General features: G+C 38.9%; 1 protein-coding gene across 8 annotated transcripts in view; it reads right to left on the reverse strand.

Moving 5' to 3' along the window:
- HUWE1 (HECT, UBA and WWE domain containing E3 ubiquitin protein ligase 1) overlaps window positions 1-15,721 on the reverse strand; it is a 106,086-nt gene that overhangs the window by 40,777 nt on the left and 49,588 nt on the right. For 5 of the 8 annotated variants that reach the window (XM_068362872.1, XM_068362870.1, XM_068362869.1 and 2 more), the window contains exons 31-38: window positions 15,067-15,216; window positions 8,593-8,753; window positions 7,833-8,056; window positions 7,208-7,341; window positions 6,716-6,916; window positions 5,535-5,676; window positions 787-1,062; window positions 121-286 (exon numbers count right to left, since the gene is read on the reverse strand). In XM_068362872.1, coding sequence (XP_068218973.1) covers window positions 121-286; window positions 787-1,062; window positions 5,535-5,676; window positions 6,716-6,916; window positions 7,208-7,341; window positions 7,833-8,056; window positions 8,593-8,753; window positions 15,067-15,216 — 1,454 coding nt within the window. The remainder of the gene's footprint in view (window positions 1-120; window positions 287-786; window positions 1,063-5,534; window positions 5,677-6,715; window positions 6,917-7,207; window positions 7,342-7,832; window positions 8,057-8,592; window positions 8,754-15,066; window positions 15,217-15,721) is intronic. The other 3 variants (XM_068362873.1, XM_068362871.1, XM_068362874.1) reach the window with 2 other exon arrangements.

Consider the following 15,721-nt stretch of genomic DNA (forward strand, 5'->3'; position numbering starts at 1 on the left):
TAGTAAAGGCAACAATAGGCAGTGGTGGCTTGTAAGTGATCTATTTTTGTGCACTAAGAGACAGGTGTGCCACTGATGAAGCCAGCAAAGCTGTGTGGTTCATGGGGAGTGGTGGGTCACCTCTGGAGTATGGTGGTGGTGGTGGTGTGGGTGCGTGGGGTGACAGTATGGTACCTGAGCACCCCGCGCTGACGACTGGGCCGGCTGTTGAGACGGGCACTGCCAGTGGCAGGGACTTCTCTGGGGTTTTGGAATAATGGATGTGTTGGGATGGCATTGCTTCCACCTGGTTAGGATAAAATTATTTGTTTTTTAATAATTTCTACAAAAAAATAATATAAGATAGTTAACAGTTTATCAAAAGAAAAAATATATCTAATTACATAACTATAGTCCATTTCTTTTAGCGATGCATATTTGCACCGACTCGCAGCGGTGCCCTTTTAGCTCGGAAAAGTTTCCGGATCGCCAATTGGTTGGACGAGATAATTCTAACCAATCAGCGATCAGGAAAATTTTCCGAGCTAAAAGGGCACCACTGCGAGTCGGTGCAAATCTGCCTCGCTAAAAGAAATGGACTATAGTGTTTATATTGTAGTTTAAAGTTAATTTCAAATTGAAACATGAAAAATTTATCTGAATAGAAAAAGCTTTAACATGATAAAACTTTATAGATCAAAAATAAATCCAATGAAAATATTTTAAAGGACTCAAACTAAAAACAGTAATATACATTACTGTATAGTATAGATATTTCACATTCATAAATATTTGCTTTGGACTTACTTGGATTGGCATTGGGTGTTGAAGCCATAAAAGATGGATCTTCATGTGAATGCGTTTGATGATGATGAGACACTCGATCACCAAAGATAATTGTGTCTATAGTGTCGATGTACTGCTGATAAGAGGGAAGGAGGAGAATATCGTCTGAATCTCTCTCACCTGGAAGTCGAATGAAGGTTTCCTCAAGATCTTCATAGCCCTCATCAAAGACTGATCCTTCCTCCTCTTCCTCTTCGTCATCATCGTCATCATCAGCTGTTTGCAAGACAATAAAACCTTAGGAAAAACAATGAAATATGGAATAGTCTTAAGGTAATTCAAATAAAAATCACAAATTTCAATAACTAAAAATTGAATTAGAAAAAAATACAAAAAATTAGTTTGAGCTAAAAATGCACTGTAAACTACTGTAGTTTTTTTTTTTTAAACATTGGGGAATCCATTACATCAAAAAGAAACAAAAAGTTGCATAACATTATATATGATGTATTTCAATCCCATTAAAAAAATTAAATTTCAATATCTGAACCCTTCAAAGCGAGAGACATTTTTCAAACAGCATTAACTAGTAAAACTCATTACGAAGGACACTTCATACTTCGTTTATTTTTTAAATTTGACGGTGACGTTTCAAACTATTTTAATTATGTTCCACAAAAATAGGTAGATAAGCAAACAATCAGAAGATAACCCAATGTTACTAGTTATGAAAAAAAAATATTTCTAAAAAGTTATTGCAATAAATACACACAATTAGCATGTTTATAAGTTCCATAAATGTTACTCAACAAAAATTGGTTACACGAATGTTAGCCGTGACAAAATAATTCAAGGAATGTTAGCCCCCCGAAAATAGTTCCCAGAAAGTTAGCTCCAGCAAAAATTAGTTACATGATTTCATCATCCAAACCAAAAATTAGTCCCCTGAATTTTAGCACCTAAGACAAAACTTTGTTCCCTGAATTTTAGCCGCCACGACAAAAATCTGTTTTGTGAATGTTAGTCCTGCCAAAAATCAATTCTGTGAATATTAGCTCTAACAAAAATTAGTTACCCAAATGTTAGCCCTCGGAAAAAATTAGTTATCGAATGTTAAGCCCTAAAAAATTAGTTTCCTGAACGTTAGCCCTTCAACAAAAAGTAGTTGCCAAAAGTCAACCCCAACTAAAATTAGTCCGGAAATGTCAGCCCCAACAAAAATTAGTCCTCAAATGTCAGTCCCAACAACATTAGTTCCCCAAATGTCAGCACCAACAAAATTAGTTTCCCATATGCAAGACCAAACAAAAATTAGTTTCCCAAAATTTCAGCCCTTCAACAAAATTTTGTTCATTGAAATTTTAGCCCTTCAACAAAAATTAGTGCCACAAATTGGCTACATACATCAAAGGATAGCCAGTTCCTTGTGATGCACAGTGCCTATCTAAGGCAAGCGACCCCTACCGGTCCATACTAATTCTACTAAGATCAACCGTCAGGCATCAGTGGTAAAAGCCAAAGAGAAAGTGTCTCATCTTTATAATACAAGAAGCTCTAGCAATTCCAACAGATAAAAATAACCAAAGATAGCTTCAAATTGAAGGAAGCCATAAACATCTTTACAGATTGAAATAAAAGCCAAAAACCTAATGAATAAGAAATATCTGAAATTAAATCTCTAATTCACTAAAAGTTGAACACTGAAGACAATTACAGCCACTTTAGGAGAGTCACTCTTGGAGTTACACTCCAGAACCAAGCCCACGAGAATGAATCAGGAGCAAAAGCAAAGAGGGCAATTCCAAGACATTCATGAGTGGATGACTCAATGATTTGATCATTCAAGAAGCAACATGGCCAGAGTTGCCATGCTATTAATCACCATATTAGTAATGATACATCAGGCTCAAAAGATCTGAAATCTTCAAAACCTGGACCATATACAGTACTCCATTGTCTACAAAATACAAAAAGAAATTTGGATAAAATTATTCATTGAAAAATAAAGCTGAAAATTACTCTTCTACCTTTACAGAATTTTTTCCCTTTCTCTTGGATTAGATTTATAGATTTGGGTTACCTTGCCTAAAAGCAGGGGCCTGTGAGGCCATTCAGCAGCTTTGTGTATCTAGGGTAAAAATCTAGAATTAAACCAGGATAAAAGTTAGAAGAGGTTGAAATGCAAGAAGAAAGAGTGGGATCCAGAACAGAGGCAAAGTACAAGAATATAAACCAAGTGCAGCCAAGGGCTGCAAGAATGCTGCAAAGACCCTGAAGTCATGTCTAAAATGCACCGAGTGGGGTGTACTGACTACATTAACCCCCCATGGTTCTCTTCTCTGGGGATAAAGAAATCCCAACAGGGATAGATATATGCCCAACATAACAATGACAAGTGTCAGTTTTAGCCTAATCCAAAGAGCACATGCCCAATCAATCTGAAATTTGTTAGTGAATAACAAAACAGCTTACTGAAATATGAACAAGAATTATTTATAACTCAAAAATATTAGGAGATGCATTCCAAGATTAGGTCCTTCAATTAAAGAACTCTCGGGGCCAACATAATTAACTCGAGACATCCAACTCACGACCCACAACACAGTAATCTCCCTCGTTTTTAGTTACCATGTCTTGCTAACACTAGTAAACTAGCCTACATATATATCTCAGGAATTCACACAACTTACAGTTACTTCTAAAGAAAAAAGGCTTTTAAAAGTTAAAAAAAATTGGATTCCAAATTACATTTACTCAAAACTAAATCATTACATGTAAAGGGTCTTATCTGCTAAAGTTATTATCTACGGGAAAGTGTATTTTAAATATAAACCTCAAAAGGATTGAAACAACTTGAAATGTATAATTAAATTCTCCTCTAAAGTCTATTTCCATAATTTAGTCAATTAAATTCTGATTAAAATAACTCCAAAAGAATGCAGTTGAATCTTAATCATCACACAATCCTCATTTCTATCTCACAAAATGAGTAAGCTATAAACAATGGACAATTTTAAATGTTATAGATGCTGTCTGAGCAAAGATACTGCAGTAATTTCAGTTATCTAGAAGTTTTATTCCAGCTGTTACCAAGTTGTGGAATGATCTTCCTAATCGGGTAGATGAATCAGTAGAACTTCAAAAGTTCAAAGTTGGAGCAAATGTTTTTATGTTGACCAGCCTGACACGAGTCTTTTTATAGTTTATATATGACATATCTGTTTTTGACGTTAATAGTCGATATAAGACATATCTGCTTTGACGTTACTGTTTTTAGAATGATTTATTGTTAATTTATTCTCATCATTTATTTATTTCCTTATTTCCTTTCCTCACTGGGCTATTTTTCCCTATTGGAGCCCTTGGGCTTATAGCATCTTGCTTTTCCAACTAGGGTTGTAGCTTGGCTAGTAGTAATAATAATAATAATAATAATAATAATAATAATAATAATATCTGGAAGCATTTTAAACATTACAGATGCTGTCTGAGCACAGATTAATTAAAATTAATGAACCTATCAAACAGGAGTAAAAAAACCCAATGTTTAAAAAAAAAATTAAAAGACTAATGGATAAAAATAAACATTAAAAATGTGCTTTCAATAAGCATACCTATTCAATGAATGTTTACCTACATTTACCAAATATTGAAAGTATCATATTTAGTAATACTGTACTTAGTATTTTTCTAGTTTTCTTATGTGTAAAATAACCAGATATATATTTGACATAGCAATTTATAGCTTGACTTGATATTAGTGTAACTCACTAATTCTTGGTTAGTAAAATGTACCCAAAATGAGGACGAGGTGGAGGGGGGTTCATCAGAAATTCATGCGATGAAAATTTCAACTTCTTCACCAAAAGGCAATTTCATAAAAAATTATACAGCATATTTCAATCAAAACTTCCGATTATTCAAGAATGTTATAACATATATAACAATGTGATAGCAATTCAATTTATTACATTTCCTAGTATGTACAGAGAATACTAAAATTTGAAAGAAAACTTAGAAATAAAACTGAATCCATGCTTTTAAAAGCACTTTATTTTGTACAAATAAATGTATGAATTCCTGAAACATTTCATAACAGTTCCTAGCTAACCTGACTGGACAGAAAATTCTAAAATATCAATGAAATACAAATCCATTCAAAGTTTATAAACATTGGCCATAAGCGACCAATGAACCTTCGATAAATAATTTTAAATATTTAATAAAAAATGCAAAGGAGACAGCTTTAAGTATAAGTCTTAACAGAAAAGGAGAACTATTGTTTGGCTGCCACTCCCGATAAATACAACATCAAGTACCTTCAACCACCAAAACAAAGTACATTAACCCTTTTACCCCCAGGCTATTTGGAACTTAACCCCCAGGGGTTATTTTTTTTCAAACACATTTTGCAGTATATTTTTTTTAAATTGCTCTAACAGCCTTAATTTTCGTCACACACAGATCAGGATGGTCTCATTTTCTTGGAAAATGCCTGAAGATTCTCAAAATATTATCAATATGCAAAAAAAAATGTAAATAGCAGTTTTTTGCAAGGACGTACCGGTACATCCATGGGGGTAAGGGGATGAGTTTTGTGAAACGTACCAGTATATCCTTTGGGGGTAAAGGGTTAAGAGCTAATGCTGCTTCTGTATTCGCTAAGAAGACACTCCTGATCCGCAATAGCTCTTACATTCGTTTACGCATGCAAATGAAAGGTTTTAAAGCAAGAAGAAAATTAAACAACTAGATTTTAGTCATCTTACCTCCATCTTCTTCCTCTTCTTCCTCCTCTTCCTCAACCTCTTCATCGTTGTCGTCATCATCCCCTTCCTCTTCCCGGTCACCTGAGGACTCAGATGACGAGTCATCATGCTCTTCATTTCCACCCTCTTCACCTTCAAGAAACTGTTGGCAAAAAAACAAAAAGGAAACAAATTAACAACAGCATATAGTTCGAAAGGCAAAATGAAGTGTACTATTTAAAAACTCTCCATCTCCAAATGCAATATGTACTATCATATAGGTACTATTTAAAAACTCTCCATCTCCAAATGCAATATGTACTATCATATAGGTAGTCGTTGACTAAAAACATATGCAACTTGTGACTGTTCGCCTTTACGACAACTTTTTCACTATGATGATGTCACAAATGTGTCTGAAATGGTACGCAAATAGGAAAAAGTTTCCTTGGCAATTATTTTCTTGTATAAAATAACCCGTACGGGCTCGCCCACACACACTCGCAGAGAGAAAGAGCAAGAACGTATTCGTATGATAACTAATAATAATAGCTTTAAACGAACTCTAGAAAAACTGATATCCTGTAGCATATTGGTGCTGATGTACTATTCAACATGAAGTTATTTCAATATATCAAGACATTATATAAAAAATATGCCACTTATGTGCGCAATCTTTCAATATGGTAGCGGGACCTTCAGATCAGCTGATCATAACACTAAAGGTAAACAAAATATTAAGTGATTCTTGATGTTTAAAATTCTTCCAAAATTTAAATAGAATACAAAAATAATTTAATAGAGCACATGATATCCTACCAAACAAGAAAATGAAGTAATGATATACAGTATGAAAATATTGATAAAATATGACATAGATGATTGCCGAATCATGACATAACAAATCTACGGAAACTTCACTTTTAGAGTTGGACATATGGTACCAATCTCCGTTGTAAGTCGACGACTACCTGTACTTTCAATTAGTGTTTGAAATTAGTGCACATTATAATCTTCGTAAGTGGTGATGTGAACCTTTCATTAAAGAAAATAAAGTTATTCAAGTGGACTACTAATAAAAGATTGAGTAAATAACATTAAATAAAAGAAATAAAAGTGCGGCTTAGGGTATCAAACGCAATTTTAAAATTAATATAAAATCAAAGGCAGTAAACTATTTTGGTTAAAGTGCACCATCGCACCTGACTTTCGGAATGCGTTACCATGCGCGAGTCATGCATGGTATCATCCGTATCCATGGGAGGATCCCGCTCAATGACATAGCGTACTGCAGTAACCGAGTCACGGTGCGCTTGGCCACGAGAGCCGCTGCTGCCATCTTCCAATAACTGATCTAATATTTCTTCCAATCCAGCTTCATCTCCTTCCACTAATGTGCCATCCTATTAAGAAAGAAAATTTTTTTAAAATTACAAAATCCTTTTGTACCGTGATATTGTACATTTTATTCTGGAAATTCATTATGCATCTCTAAATTGGACTTGCACATTCTGTATTGATACAGTACTGTATTTTACTTGATACTTTTATTTACCAAATCCTGTACATTCAAATATTGCAATATAATTCATAATTATACTTTAACAATCTATAAAACTTCCAAGAAGCTACCATCAGGTAGAGCAAAAATAACTTCACAATAAGCCAACACCAATCATAAATTAAAAAATTACTTCATTAGGATGAGCATCTGAAGAAGGCTCCAAAATTTCACCAGCTGTGCTAATATCATGTTCAGTATTTTCTGTATCTTCAATGTTGTCATCGCCTTGAGCACGTGTCGCTTCGCTGTTGGTGGTTTCTGTCCCTGTGGAATAGCAAAAATTCATAACAGGAGCACAAATAAATTGGTATTCTAAACTAAATGACAATTTGGCAACGTACTTTTCAAATTACAAATTTAACCCTTTTACCCCCAGGCTATTTGGAAATTTCCAACCCTTAACCCCCAGGGGGTTATTTTTTTCCCAGCACATTTTGCAGTATATTTTTTTTAAATTGCTCTAAAAGCCTTAATTTTTGTCAGAGAAGGGTCAGGTAGGTCTCATTATCTTGGAAAATTCCTGAATTTTCTAAAAAAAAAAAAAAAAAAATATCAAAAATATGAAAAAAAAAAAATTTTCATAGCATTTTTTTGCAAGGACGTACCGGTACGTCCATGGGGGTAAAGGGATGGCTTTTGTGAAACATACCAGTATGTCCTTTGGGGGTAAAAGGGTTAAAGTGTGGAAAACCCAACAATATCATACAAATTCACATGCTATTGTAAATGACGAAATTCATGACCTATCAACTAACCCATAGGCTGCTGTTGATCATCATTCTGTGGAGTCTTCTTTTTAGAAGATGATGCAATACCAAACGATGGTAGATTTACAATACGAGAAACAAGTTCCAATGGTTTCAAAGCTGCATTGATTGTGGCTGCCATATTAGGAGAAGAGAGATCAAGGCTGTGTGGTATACGGGCCAAATCGGTGACTAATCCCTTCCTCACCATCACCCTTATCATGTTATTCATCCTGCAATGGGGAAAAGTTTCACAACATTGGATATAAATATAAACTGTTAGATTTATAAATCAACTGTACAAGTCACAACGGATATTTATAAACAGTGATAAAATTTGATATTCATAAAGTTTGATTTACAAATAAATTGTACTAGGGAAACAACAGTGGATATCTATAAACAATTTAAAAATAAAATATACCAGTTTCACAACAATGTATACTTATGAACAATGATTTATGAATAAAATGTACCAGTGTTGCAACATTGAATATTTATAGTATGATTTATATATAAAATATACCAGTATCACAACAATATAATACCAGTACCCTTGTTAGGCTGGAGGCACGTAGAGAGTAGAGGTCCCCTTTTTTGTTTTGTTTCATTTGTTGATGTCGGCTACCCCCCAAAATTGGGGGAAGTGCCTTGGTATATGTATGTATGTATCATAAAATTTATTTTTCTAAAGTGACTTATAACGCATCAGTGTCACAACATATATTTCACGGAAGAGGGGGAAGATCAACAACAAAAATCTTTTTACCCATGATGTTGCTGCTGTTTAAAGCAGAGGTTGGCAGGCTGGTTCAGCTGAGCAGGACAGGCTTCCATCATTGTACATATCAAGCCAACAAGGGCTTGAATTCTGGCATGTTTTTCTGTACTTTCGGAGACTATAGTTGCCCTACCAAGAGCTCCTTTTACCTGTAAAATAGATTAAGCTTTTTTTAACCAAAAAACCATTAATCTTCAAACTTGAAATTACTATTAACTGCAATGGACAAATCAACTTTGTTAAATAATCTAGAAAAACTAAGGGTCACAAAGAAATAAAATGCAAACCTTTCACACTGACCTGTAAATTAAGAGTAACAACACTAAAACTTTCTGTAAAAAAGCACTATAACTTCTGTACACCATTTACCATAACTCAAATTGGTGTCTGGATCAGCTTTTAAACATTCAAAAGGTAATGAAAAAATTTATATCGCAAAGACACAGATACTTTACTCCAATTGATAACACAGAGGTACACTTCAGTACCATGTAGCTGCAATTGGAATACCTCCTGCTCAAACCAAGCTTAAAATTATTCATATTGCTAATTAAAACTAAGCAGCCAGTTGGTTTACTAGAATGCATGAACCATCAATAATACAAGGATTCAGCAGGAATGATAGTTTAATGAGACATGAGCAGTTTATAGATTTTATGCTTCAACTATAGTATGGTGTATATACAGTAGTATCCAAACCCTTTGACGACAGAAAAAGGGAACGACAGTACCGCAGCTGCATGCATGTGGTTACTAGCACTAATGGGTATGTTATAATGCTTGAATAATGAAAGATGCTTGTTTACTATTCAAGATACATCAGCATTGAAGTTTATCAATGCCTTTTCTCTTTGAAGTACAACCATCATGTTACAAATTGTTAGCTATACAGCGTAATATTATGAGAGGCGTTTGGTCAAGTCTTTCACTGAAGTCACAGGGAATTAGGAGTCTAGGATTCTCTCAGCTCTAATTCCTAGGTAATGCTCGCATCTACATTTATATTTTTTTTTACTATGGACAGCCTACTAAATAAATAGAGGGATAACCTTTTAGCAGATAAGTAGCCTGTATGGGCCTTATTTTACAAGTCAACCAAACACAGCAAGTTGGAAGGAAATTATTTACTTTCAGCCAATAAAAGCACCCTGTATTATACTCAGCCCATTACAACGGTCAACAGCTGTCATGTGTGTAGAAGCAAATCACGGAGACCTTCCCAAGGTTCGGCCCCAAGCTGCATCCACCTGGTTCAGCAGCTTTGTAGGCATCCCCTAATGGTGGACAAGCAGGGGGATGACCTATTCTAGCATTTGCAGTTCTTACCGCCACCTCCCTGGTGTTTTCCTCCACGATTGGACTTTGTTCCTTTTCCCGTACTTGACAGAATTTGTTTTCGAAATCACTGCTGTTTTCTTCGATGATGATTTCGCTTAGCTGGTCTTTGGAGGGGCTGGAGGTCTGTAGGGTCGAGCTGTAAGGGCCCTATGAAGGAGGGAGTCCGTGTTGGACTTCCTTAACCTCTCCAAGGCCTGTTCGACGTCCCTAGGCTCAAGAGGAAGAACCCTCCATGGAGAAGGTTCGAAGCCTAGAAATCTCAGCGTTAGGGACCTGCTGGTGAAATCTCTCTGCCAATGCATCCCTTTGTTTCAGAATGGTATTGGCCCACAGGGTCACTACCTGGTGGCCCAGAAAATCAATGGTGCGGGTGCCAGAGAGAAGCAAGGTCTCCAAGGCCTTCCTGGTACAATCCATAGAGAAATCCTAGGTTCGCACCGGGATTCCCACCGATCCCAACCCATGATATAGCCTGCATGGCGTACTTCGCAACCTTCCCTTGGTTCAGGATCTCAGAAGCTGAGAACGAGACCTGACACGAAGCGAGCCTCTCTACAGACACCCTAGGTCAGCTCTTCAAGGGGGTGATGGAGAGACATTGTCGAGAAGGTTTCCCTCATATTGTCGTAATAACTCCTCTGGTTGGCACCTGAAGGTGGGAGGAGTTTAGTGAACAAGGAAGTGGAAAGACAGCTGGGAGGGGCTCTTATGCCGGACAACCTTTAACCCCAGGGACCAGTCTAAAGCTACACTGGTCTTAGGAGGCTTTTGGGTGCCAAAGACACGGTCTAGGAATGTGTCTTTGCCTTCTTGAGGGGCCGTCTCCAGATTCAGTAACTGTTAAGGGCCCTCATGATGGTCAAAACCTGCCAAAAGGTGTGTTCCGACTCTCTCTGGTCTTGTCCGAAGCTGGGCTGACAGCGACAAGATCTTCATCCACCACCGACGTCTCACCTGGGGTGGGTAGTGGTCGTCAACAAAAGACCGACTCGACTCCTGGACCCCTCAGAGGGGTTCCGAGTCCTGAAGGCGGACTTAGAAATCGTCTTAATTAGGTTCCCTTCTGGGAGGAAACAGAGGCTCTAAGGCAGAATGTCTAGATGTAGTGACCTCAGAAAAACAGGGGAGAGTGACACTGACTCTTCCCTCTGATTGCCTCTCAATATGGTGGATGAGGCATCAAGGGGCCGGGGCAATGATGGAACCTCAGGGGAGGTTTCTACCCTTTGAGTCCTGACCGGAGTTAGCTTGATCCTTGTTTAAGGGACATTATCATGAGATCCCCTCTTCCTCTTCAGGAGGGAAGAAGCAGTCCTGGTTCCAAATCCCGGATCAGTTGAAACCGCTAGGGCTTCTGACGGACGTGAAGGAAGCACCGGGGCGAAGGCTCGAGTTACCGCCCTAACCAGGGCGTTGAACCACGGCTGCCTACTCATCGAAGCACTCTCGGAAAGATCCCCTGAAGGTCCTTCCACGGGGTCTCCAAACTAGATACTGAATAGTTAGGGACTGTAGTAGATTCCCTTCTGTATGCTGGAAGGTTAGAAATCCTAAAGTCCTGTCCTGAAACTTGCCCCCTCCCTCCTAACCCGGTTGTTGCAACTTTACGCGTTGGCGGGGACAGGAGTGGGGCGACGGAGAATGACCGTTAATCACCCTACCATTACTTTTGGTGGCTGCAGTTGGCGATCTTTTCTTGCAAGAGGATGAGATGGACGGTGAAGCGTTGGAGAGCAACGAGAAACCTCCTGCTCAAGACGCGAAGATCGATGGCTGGGAGATAGATAGGAGGGAGTGTGTTCCAGCGTTGATAAGTGATACCACGGTAACACGGGTTACGTCGTTACTGCTGCACAAGCGGCAGGTTGGTATGACGATGATCCTTGGGGAAGCGACTCGTGCGTCGTTGGTCGTGAGGGATGACCGATGAGAGACGAATCGGGTTGGAGTGGATCACGTACAGGTGGGCAAAAGTATTCCACAGGAGAGCGACGCCATGGTTTGAAAACGCTCTGAGCTACGGAGGAACGCTGGTTTATTGGATGACTGATAAGCGTTTCTCGAGAGGGCAAAGGTATTAGAGACTCGTGGGGTTATTAAGGTGAACGCCAACCGAATAGGCGATTGCTAACAAGCAGGCGAACGTTGCCGAGCAGGCAAACAATGACGAGCAGGTAAACGCTGACGAGCAGGTGAACGCTGATGAGCAGGCAATCACTGCAGAGCAGGTGAATGCTGACGAGCTCGCGATTTGCGATGTGGAAGCTATTCCCGTGATGCTGGAGATTGTTGTGTAGTGGACAATTCATGAGCGAACTAACGCTTAGGTGGAGCACGAGACTACGATCGTTATCGATGGTAAGGCGATTCACGTGTTTGAAGCGACAACGTAGGAGATTCACGTGTAACCACATGTTTAGGTGGTACACGAGAAGTCGCTCGTTGACGTTGGTCGGGCGATTCACGAACTAGACACGGTGTAGAAGTAGCTCAATGACGATGGTCAAGGAATTCACGAGGTGAAAGCGATGGAGAAGACGATTCACAAGTAACCAACTGTTAAGGTGGTATACGAGAAGCCGCTCGCTGACGATGGTCAGGCGATTCACGAGCTAGAGGCGTTTGTGCGAGGTAGCTTGCTGCTGATGGTCAGGCGATTCACAAACTGCGAGTGATGGAGAAGATGCCTGAGTAACCGACCGCTCAGGTGGTACACGAGAAATCGCTCGTTGACAATGGTCAGACAATTCACGAGTAGGGTGACTATGGTCAAGCGGCGATTTACGCTCTTCTGGACAATGGTGAGACTGTCGAGCAGGTTAGCGTTGGGCAAGAGCCTGATGAGACGTAAAGTGACGAGACAAGATCGGAGACAGAAGCGAAGGTCGAACAGTTTCTTCCGAAGTAGAAGAGTGAGGAGGAGTAGAGGTGAAGAGACATCTCTTGGCCAAGGGAGCAGGACCACCCTGAAGGTAAAGTGGAGGACAGACACAGCGAGGTCGCCTGCCGCTGACGCGACAATGAAGCAGCATGAGATCAGCAGGCCTCTGAAGAGGAGAGTCTATACGAGACCCTTTACTAGAAAGGAAACACTCGTCTGAGACATGCCTCAGACTTTGCTCTCCCCCTGAAGGATTTTTGTCAGGGGAAGAAGCGGAGTCCTTGGCAGCAGAAGATGGAGAAGGAGAAGCAGAAGCAGCTGCAGGAGCAGCTACCAGGGCAGCAGACGAACTCTCCAACACAACAACGTTGACAACGGACAAGGGGTCGACGTACGAAGTTGACGCGTGCTGGAGATCGGCACCCTGGTACAAAAACAGCAATGCCTCCTTGGAAAGATCACCGGGCAAACAAAACGACGGCCACAGCTGTAAAAGAGGAAAAATAGGAGAAAGAGAAACAGCCTCACTCGGAGGGAGATCGGGGACAACCCACTAGGGGAGGCAGCACCGTCTCGAGGAACGAGGTTGGCCAGGAGCTAATTGGACTACGCTTCTACTCGTCAGTCCCCCGGAGAAGCCATCCGAATAGGAGCTACGGAGGAAGGTCGGGAGGCGGAGTAACAAACCTTGGGATTCTTCTGCTTCGAAGCGACCTTCGAAGAGGAAGAATCCAGCTTAGGCTTTTTCTTCCGTCTACAACCATATCTTTCCCACTGTGAGGAAGACCACTCCCGACACTCACTACACTTATCTATATCACAGCGCTGTCCTCTGCAATCGTGGCAAAGGCTGTGGGGAGGTGTTTCCAAAGCAGACATAAACTTCCCGCAGGTGTGACCTTCAGTTCCCGTAAGTCGGCATGGCCTTAGGAGAAACAGCACACACACACACTAATGGAGAAAGCAAAAAACATTTAATGGCAGTCCAAAAATTAGAGAAAATGAAGATCGGTGACAACCGTACTCCATCCGAGCCAAAAGCAAAGTGGGATCAATCACAGGTATGTGAGTGGGAGGGGTAGCAAGCTACCCTCATACCCCCCCGCTAACCAGCAGGATGGGTAACCCTGGCTAAATTCTAATGTCTCGTCCTTTCAGCTTCGCCGAAAGTAAAATTCCTGTAAATAGCATTGGCTTGTATTCCATACGTAACAAAATGGGAGATAATTTATTAAAACCTTTCTCTACACTTTTGAAAATTATATGAAGTTTTTTTTACCAGGGTTAAACAAATATACCTATAATGGGCAATAAAGCCTGGATGGGTATAGTGTAGTTTCAGGTGAATCAGAGAAGTAGCCCACAAAGGCTGTATTCAATATGTAACACTGCAACATCCCAGTGTATTTTTGTAAAATATTTACAGGAGTAAATGTCTTGAAAGGCTCCTAACAAAGATAGAAAGTTTTTAGTATCCCCATTATTTCTATGAGTGCCAGGGCTAAATATAAGGAGGTATGACCTATGCAAAATCCAATAACCTAAATAATAGAAATAATCTTGGAGCCAACTTCTAAGCCAGGCCAACTTGTACACAATTTAATATCTGATTCACCATCAGCATCAAAGACCTTCCAGATAAAATTATGATTCACAGTAGAAATTTACCTCAGCATCATTGCAGTTTCATACAAATTACTGCTTTTCATGTGATGTTATACTAAGTAGTAAAAGCTATTTAAAAACACCAGCACAACTTTAACAACAAGTCTTTGCAAAATTAGAACAATCGTTTATTTATGCAACCAGTGTTAGAAGTGGATGACCTAAATATAAGTAAAAAATTAAAACAGTCTATTCGCAGTAAAGAAAACACTTGGCAATCCTATGGCTTAACCCTTTTACCCCCAAAGGACGTACTGGTACGTTTCACAAAACTCATCCCTTTACCCCCATAGACGTACCGGTACGTCATTGCAAAAAAACTGCTATTTACATTTTTTTTTTTGCATATTTTTGATAATTTTTTTGAGAAACCAGGCATTTTGCAAGAGAATGAGACCAACCCGACCTCTCTATGACGAAAATTAAGGCTGTTAGAGCAATTTAAAAAAAATATACTGCAAAATGTGCTTGAAAAAAAAATAACCCCTGGGGGTTAAGTGTTGGAAAGTTCCAAATAGCTTGGGGGTAAAAGGGTTAATTATAAAAATGCTAAATATCAAATCTGAAACTATACAAACCTCGGCAACAAGAATTGTCTGTGCATCTGGAGCATGGTTACAAGATGCCAAAGCTGCTATCAACACCCGAACGTGCCCAGCTGTATCTTTATCCGATGCCGAACTACTACAAACTAGGTGGTCCAACATGTATGCAAGTGCAGAACAATCCTGAAATAAGATCATGAGAACTTTATAAGACTATTACTCATACAGCTGGTTTAAATGACCTGATAAAATGTAATCATTAAAAAAAATATATCAGACAATTAAGATGCTAAAATAATTCAGCCAATAGTTCTTATGGCTTCCAAACCTTGACATTATTATTTAAGGTAAACATTAGTATAAAACAAAGCGTGGCAACGACCTCGATTCTTAGCCATTTTCAACGGCGATATGTTTAACCTATCATGAGTAATTAATAACAGGAATTACCAAATCAGATGGAGTAAAGTGGTAAGAAAAACCTGTATCATCTATCATTACTGTACATTAAATTTCTTTAATGCATATAATTATTTAGGACCCAATATTTTCAATGTACAGCTGCCTCAAATAATTTGTGAAATGAAAATTTAATAATTTTCAAAGCTTTTAAAGGCTTCTATAACACTTATTGTAAAAAAAGTACAAACTTCCTTAGTGTGAGGACAAGTTATGAAAGCATTCTATA

Source organism: Palaemon carinicauda, chromosome 39, assembly GCF_036898095.1.
Source record: "Palaemon carinicauda isolate YSFRI2023 chromosome 39, ASM3689809v2, whole genome shotgun sequence".
Lineage (NCBI taxonomy): Eukaryota > Metazoa > Arthropoda > Malacostraca > Decapoda > Palaemonidae > Palaemon > Palaemon carinicauda.